The sequence below is a fragment of the Drosophila sulfurigaster genome, chromosome X (genome assembly GCF_023558435.1).
Source record: "Drosophila sulfurigaster albostrigata strain 15112-1811.04 chromosome X, ASM2355843v2, whole genome shotgun sequence".
NCBI lineage: Eukaryota > Metazoa > Arthropoda > Insecta > Diptera > Drosophilidae > Drosophila > Drosophila sulfurigaster.
The window spans coordinates 28,652,684-28,660,577 of NC_084885.1; the positions used below are offsets into that span (position 1 = coordinate 28,652,684).

Here is a 7,894-nt window from a genome sequence, read left to right on the forward strand (position 1 = left end):
TAAGTCAGACAGTCAGTCAATCAATCAGTAAGTCGAGCAGTCAGTCAAGCAATCAGTCAGTCGAGCAGTCAGTCAATCAACCAGTCAGTCAATCAGTGAGACAGCCATTCAGTAAAACAGTCAGCCAATCAATCATCTAATCAGTCAGTCAATCAGTCTGATAGCCATTCAATCAGTCAGTTAATAAAAAGACAATCAAGCAATGTCAATCAGACAGTCTGTCAATCAATCAATCAATTAGTTAGTCAATCAGTCAGTTAAACAGTCAGTCAATCAAGCAGGCAATCACTAACATAATCAATCAGACAATCAATCAGTCAGTCTGTCAATCAATCAATCAGTCAGACAGCCGATCAATCAATAAGTTAAACAGTCAGTCAATCAATGAGTCAATCCCTCAAGCGATCAATCAGACAGTCAGCCAATCAATCAATTAGTCAATCACTCAATCAGGTAGTTAATTATTCAGTCAATCAGTCAATCAATTATTTACTCAAGCAGTCAGTTACTCAATCAGACTGTCAATCAGTTACTCAATTAGTCAGATAATCAGCCAGTCAATTAGTCAATCAATCAATCAAATTGTCTTTGATACGAATCTTAAAAGCTTTCGAAATTCTTCTATTATTAGTCACATTTTATTTTAAACTGTCAGAATTTTTACAATCGGACCAAAACTACGATTTCTAAAGTGTCCATTTCCAGCTCAAGTACAAAGAGATCTTTGATATTAGTATTAAATAAACCTGCAGTTCGATAATGATATTTGTTGTTTTCCTTTTATTAAAATAGTTTTTATGGTTTACTTGTATTCCCCCGTTAATAATACTAATGTTTTGTTGATCACATTTGCTTCATCTGCGCTTAAAGTCCAGCCAAATGCCGCCCTTGTGTGCGCCCACAAATATGAGTGGATCTAGTTGAATGCCCTGGAGTGTACGTCGATTTACCCGAACCTCGAAGCGTCTCACAATCGCCGCAATCGCTGCCTTCGTCTGTGTTAGACCCAAGCGAATGCCGACACATTGTCGCGGTCCATTGCCAAAGCCCAGAAAGACGCCCAGTTGCTGGTAACGCTTTAAACCGCCATTGAGAAAGCGTTCGGGTCGAAATTCGTGTGGTTCGGCATAATAGTTGGGATCGTGATGCAGTCCATAGATCGGTATCATCACGTTATCGCCGGGATACATTTGCAGCGGACTCTTGTGATGGCTGCCATGGAAGGTATACGGAGTGGTACAGGTTTTGGAGGCCCAACCACCAGCGGGATAGATGCGCAGACTCTCTGCAAGAAGAGATAGAATCAAATAAGGAATGAAATAAGGAAAATGAAAATAACAAAAAAGCAAGATAGTACAGAAAAAAAATCTAAGAGAAGAAATCAAACAATAGAGATTCAAAAGAAGACGAATAATTATACGGAATGTATAGAAACCTTTACGTAAGAGAGCGCATAGAGTACAGAGAGATAAGAATAAGATTAGATGAAATTTATGAAAAGAAAAGAGAAAGACTACAAGAAATAGTAAAGTGAAAAGAGACAAAGACAGAAAGTTATTATGAATATTCTATAGAAACGTTCATGAAAGAGAGTACGAAGAGGACATAAGAAAAAGTGAAGACAAGGACGTTTACGGAAGAGAGCGCAAGAGATTAGGATAACAGTTGGGATGAAAATGATCAAAATAAAAGAGAAAGAGTAAAGAAAATAGTAAAGTGTAAAAAAAAACAGAAAGTCAATATAAGGGCTTTATAGAAACGTTCACGAAAGAGAGTACGAAGAGGACATACGAAAAAATAAGATAAGAGAACGTATAAGGTGCAACTAAAGAAAGAAAAGATGTTGAGGCAAAAAATAAGTATTAATGTATGAGGATATTCTTCTTCTTATAAATGAAGAAAATGCAGCGATGACGAGGGAGTAAGCAAATGGGAGAGGCGAAGTCGTAATAAATGAAACAAAGAAATGAATGAAATTTCACAAAAGAGAATAATGACATAATAGAGATGGCACCCAACATTCCATTAGTAATTAAAGGCTAAAAATCAAATAGCCATCACTCTTGCTCACCATTCAAACACGCACTCAAATAGGGCAGCTCATTGAGCACCTCGAAGTCGGGCAACAATTGATCCTTGGCGCAGACTTTGTCCAGTTCTTGCCACAGCAGCTGCTGGCATTTGGGATAGCGACCCAGCTGTAAGGAATAAAAGGGATTTATTAAGCATAAACATTCTTTAAAAGGAAATATTCAAACCCACCAAGAGCAAACAGTGAGCAATAGTTGAGGACGTGGTGTCGAGGCCATCGAACATGAAGGTCATCGCATGCGAGAGAAGCTGCTGTTCGCTCAGCTGATGCTCCTGCTGCATGTCCAGCAGATGATTGATGAAATCGTTGCGCTCCAGTCGCTTGGCACGACGCAAACGAAAAGCTTCGAGCACCAACTGTGAAAAGAAATTGTCATACGACTGGGGAATGACTTTGGGGCGCAGCCAACGCGGCAGATGGGGAAAGAGACCGTTGAGGGCGCCCGCCAAGGCGAGACCACGATTATCCTCGGACATCTCCTTGTTGTGCTTGGCCACCGGCAGCGGCGACTCGCTAAAGCTTCGGGCCTCAATGCCCAGCACACAGTCGAAGAGGTTCTCGCTGGTAAAGCGCAATCCTAGCTGGAAAATAAAGTTTTTTATTATTGCTGAACTTATAAAACAAAAAAGTGTAAGCTAACAAAGTTAAGATTTATTAGTTAAGAGTTGCTTATACATAATTGTTAAACTTTTGCAATATAACGAAATGCAGCTTTATCTAAGATTATCATAAAAAGATTTTTAAAAGTTATTGCTTAATATAGATTTTTCAAAAAATGAGGAAGCTAACAAAGTTCAGATTTATTAGTTAAAAGTTGCTTATAATAGTTGAGCTTTCAAAAATGAGATTTTTTTAAAGCTTAGAAAATGTCGCGTTATCCAAACTTATGATCAAAATAGAGCTTTATTTCAAGCAACTAAAATTAGTATGATAATAAAAGAAGCTACCAAAAATCTTATTATTTAAAATAATCATTGAACTAAATATTTGAAATAATATCATTAATAAGCTATCGTTTATAATTTCAAAAACTTTCCCGTTCACTAAGGCTGCGCCCTCTAACAAACTGAAAGCTTTAATGACCTTTCATCTAACTTTTTCAGCTCCAAACTTACATCCATATATGTAATTTAATGAATAAAAGCTTTTTTATATTTCCAAGAACTTTCCTGTTCACTAAGGCTGCGCTTTCTAGCAAACTCTAAGCTTTAATGGGCTTTCAACCAACAACAGTTTCTGCTACACACTTACATCCATGCCATTGAAAGGATTTCCGCTGCTCGAAGTCTCGTCGATGTAATCGCAGAGCTTGCCGCAGATGCGTTGCATGTTGCAGTAGGCATTACGTATACGCCCGCTGGTCAGCAATGGTGAGAAGATGCTGCGCTGCTGTCGCCACTCATCGCCATCGAGCACAAATGGATTGCAGGCAACGAGCTTGTCCTTGCTAATGTCAATCATACGTGACGCATCGTTGTTCTCAAAGTGCCGAAAGGCGGACACGAAGACCTCGTTGATCAATTTCGGCTCCAGCAGGAGCAACTTTGGTGATCGCAACAGAAATGTGCCCACATAGCTGTCTGTCTCACGATACTTCCTGGAGGCGACGAGAAACAAATATTTTTAGTGATCGATATTATTTTATTGAAACAGACGAGCATTAGTTTTTTTTTATTATTGTATTTATCAATTAATCATATAATTTTGTATATGTTTTGTTCTCTTTTTATTTTAAATTTGCTGATGAAACATTTCTTATTATTTGAAATATTTTTATTCATTTTAAAAAATTGTTCAATGATTACAAATCTACGATATATATTTTTGCAATATAATAATTCTTATTAAACAAGTAAACACAAAGTAGTCTATTGATCTATTAACTCATGCAAGGTTGATGTGTGCTTCAATGAGCATTAGCTTAACCAAATACGTAATCAAGGAAAGACTGCAGGCTAATGCTCGACATTTTAACTGGTCTGTTAACTATTTGACGGCTGCTCATGCGGTAAAGTCCGGAGTTAAAGAAACACTAAAGCATCTCCTCTGTGTTCTCCTTCGAATCGAAATGCTTAAATGTTCTGCGTGACGTTTCAAGACTACCACCCAAGATGTTGTTGGCTTTTTATACCCGCTACCCATAGGGTAGAAGGGTATTATAACTTTGTGCCGGCAGGAAATGTATGTAACAGGTAGCAGGAGGCATCTCCGACCCTATAAAGTATATATATTCTTGATCAGCGTCAACAGCCGAGACGATCTAGCCATGTCCGTCTGTCAGGCTGTCCGTCTGTCCGTCCGTCCGTATGAAACACTGGATCTCAGAGACTATAAGAGATAGGGCTATAATTTTTTTTCGACAGCATTTGTTATGTTTGCACGCAGATCAAGTTTGTTTCAAATTTTTGCCACGCCCACTTCCGCCCCCGCAAATCAAAAAAATCTAATAATAAGCCTATTTTTTAAGCTAGAGTTGCGAATTTTGGTATATAAAATAACTACTATAGTAGTTATGATTCCTGAAAATTTGGTTGCGATCAGATTGCGGAAGTTATTAAAGAAATACGTTTGTATGGGCAAAAACGCCTACTTACTAGGGGTCTTAGTTGCTTTGGCCGACAATCTGGTACATTATCTATGGTATATTTTGAATGGTGTACTATATCGATATACCAAACATACCATTTGGTATATTTTCAGTATTTTTTGGTAATATTTTGCCTTTATTAAAAATGGGTAGCGGGTATCTCACAGTCAAGCACACTCGACTGTAACTTTCTTACTTGTTTTTTTACCTATAATGCATCCATACTGTGGGACTTCTGAGACGTATAGTAGATACCTTATACCGGCACAGCTACGGACCTCCAATGTTCTGTGCTCTGCCTAAACTATTGCCTATTATTTTTTTTTTTTGTTTAATTTAAAATGTACTACTTTTAATTCAATTAAAAAATTTCCAAGTAACTAATTAGTAATTTTGTATTTTCATTGAGAAGTCACAACCTAATTTAATATTTATTTTTTTTAGCTATTAATTCATTTACTTTCAGCAATCATTATTATATACTTTGCTTTTTTAATGTATTATATTCAAGTTGCTTTTAAAATAAAATGATAATTTGTATATTTAGCAGCTTTTCCCTCACTCACATGTAAATATCCCGCATATCGTTGGTGAAATGCTGACGTGGCCACACAATGTTTGGAAAGGAGCCGAGGAGCGGCAATGCTTTCGGCTCCCGAATGCCACGACGTCGCCAATGGCCGAAATTCCAGACGAGAAACTGATAGATCAGCGAGATCAGCCCGACGAGGAACAGCAGCAGCCATTGCCACATGTTGTGTGTGTGCAAACGTAACGTTGTTCAACGACTGACTGACAAAATGTTCTCTCAATTCTGGACAATTTGAATGCGTGGGAGGGAAGGGGGGGCGGGTTCAGAGTCCATGTCAAGTGTTGTGTGTATTGCATAATGGCGCAACACGAAAGCTTTCATGTCGCTAGTTGCTGGATGCCATTATCGAATTAGATGTTAAGTGGGCATGTTGCGACATGTCAAGCAGAACAAAATAGCACTTAATATACATTTTAATAAATGATTAATCACACAAATGCATCAATTAATCAGATCTAATCGAAAAGCATAAAAAAAGTCTATCAACAGCCCATTAGAATATAACAGAAGTGAACCATAAAATTGTTGCGTATACGTAACGTTGTTCGATAACTATTAATTAATAGCAGTTTAATTATCGATTAATATTAAGTGCTTGTGAAATATTCGTGTGCTCGGTGTGCAGTTGATTTCTCCATTCAGCCATTAAATGAAACATGACATTCGGTTTGTCTCTGTTTATACCCGCTCTACGTTGGGTAGAGGGGTATAATAGATTTGTGGCTACATCAAATGCATGTGAGAGGCAGACAGATATAATAAAGCTGTAATTATTTTTGACAGTACTTATTATTTTTGCCACGCCCACTTCCGCCCTATTCATTCATGTTATACTGTGATAGCACTGCATTCAATATACAAAAAATAATATTCAGTATATTGTAATATTTTTAGTATAGTTAGAATACTTTAAAAATGCAAACGCATTGTTTTGCTTTTATTGAAAATATACCAAATCTAACCTTCTCTATATTTTAATTTTTTTTATATTTAGTATATTTTAAAAATAATACCGACATTAAAAAATGTAGTATTTTTTGCATATTTGGTATATTTTAAGACAATATACACGGTTTTGTCTCATTCCAAATATAGACTTCGGTATATATTGTAGTACTATTTCAATATATGCAGTATATTTTCAGAAGAATATCGAACTTTTGGTTTTTTCCATATGTAGCTAATATACTAAATATAACCTTCAGTATATTTTTGTTCTTTTTTCGGTATGTTCCGTATATTTTAAGATTAATACCGCACTGTTTTGGTTTTATTAAAAATAGGCAGCTAATATACCAAATATATTCTTATATATTTTTTTTTTAGTATTTTTAGTATATTTTAAACATGATACCATACTATTTTGACGTTATTGAAAATAATTGGCTAATATATCAAGTATAACCATAAGTATTTATATTTTAATTTTCTTTGATATATTTAGTATATTTTAAGATTAACCGCACTGTTATTGAATATGAATAGCGGGTATCTCAAAGTCGAGCAATTGGTTGTACCTTGCTTATTTGTTTTTTTCTTCGTTGTCTCTTTAAAGTTTCAATCAGTTGCGCGTGAACCAATTTGGTTCCGCTCTTAACAATCGATTAATCATTTAAATCATAGACTCACAGACTCACAGACGGCAGCTGACATAATAAATCATTAGACGTTCATAAGTTCAGATTAGTTCAGGTTATTCGCATTCAACGGCATCATTAGAAGGTCAGACATGCAGATAATCCCCATTTTACAGCGACGACATTGACATTGTTCGCGCTGCGTGACCAATTGAACCGTTAACTGTCGTGGCAATGCGGGAATTGCTATTGAAAGTCGACGAGCAGCTTGTGTAGCTTATTGGGGATTACAACCGTGCGTATACGTAATGTGATCAACCGAACGTGACTCAACAAAGTGAAGTAAATTATTTATATAGTAGTAAAAGTGTAGAAGTAGTATATATTATAAATAAATGTAGTTGAATCATCGTTGTAGTTTTATAATTTGTAAAATTTAACACTTAAATAAATATACTATAAAATATACTGTATAGTATATGTACTTACATAGTATGGTATGTATTGTAGTATTTTTTTATTAAAGGGTTCAATTTTCAAAATTAAAAAACTACAACGATGATTCATATACTTTTTTTGTATGTATCAGATATACTCTATAGTATATTTATATAGTGTATAGTATATATTATGTTGCAGTATATTTAGTATATTTGAAGAGCAATACCGCACTGCTTAGCTATATAAATGTAATGAATACTATATACAATAAAGTATATATTTTAGTATATTCACAATATACTACACAGTATGTATTTTAGTATATTTATCTACCATAAGTATAGTATATTTACCATAGTTTAGTATATTTACCTACTATATTATAAAAAATATACTATAATATATACTGCATAGTTTATATAAGTATAGGATTGCATTTATAAATTTAAAAATTACATATTTTTTAATTTATAAAAAAGAAAAAAAAAACACGTTGCTTCAGTTGTAGTTTAAGTATTTATTTTATTTAATAAAATCCTTTCATTTAGCTTCTCATGAATTTATGACACTTGAAAGTATACAAATTGATGTTGTTGTTGTTGTTG

The 7,894-nt window shown here is 35.0% G+C and overlaps 1 protein-coding gene across 1 annotated transcript; it reads right to left on the minus strand.

Moving 5' to 3' along the window:
* Positions 1–751: 751 nt before the first annotated feature.
* LOC133848953 (probable cytochrome P450 28c1) lies at positions 752–5,485 on the minus strand. The gene is made up of 5 exons (XM_062284713.1): positions 5,246–5,485; positions 3,344–3,689; positions 2,263–2,673; positions 2,072–2,198; positions 752–1,285 (listed from the first exon to the last, which is right to left on the minus strand). Exons 1-5 carry the CDS (start codon positions 5,431–5,433, stop codon positions 855–857), a joined length of 1,503 nt encoding a protein of 500 aa, XP_062140697.1. The 5' UTR covers positions 5,434–5,485; the 3' UTR covers positions 752–854.
* Positions 5,486–7,894: the final 2,409 nt, after the last annotated feature.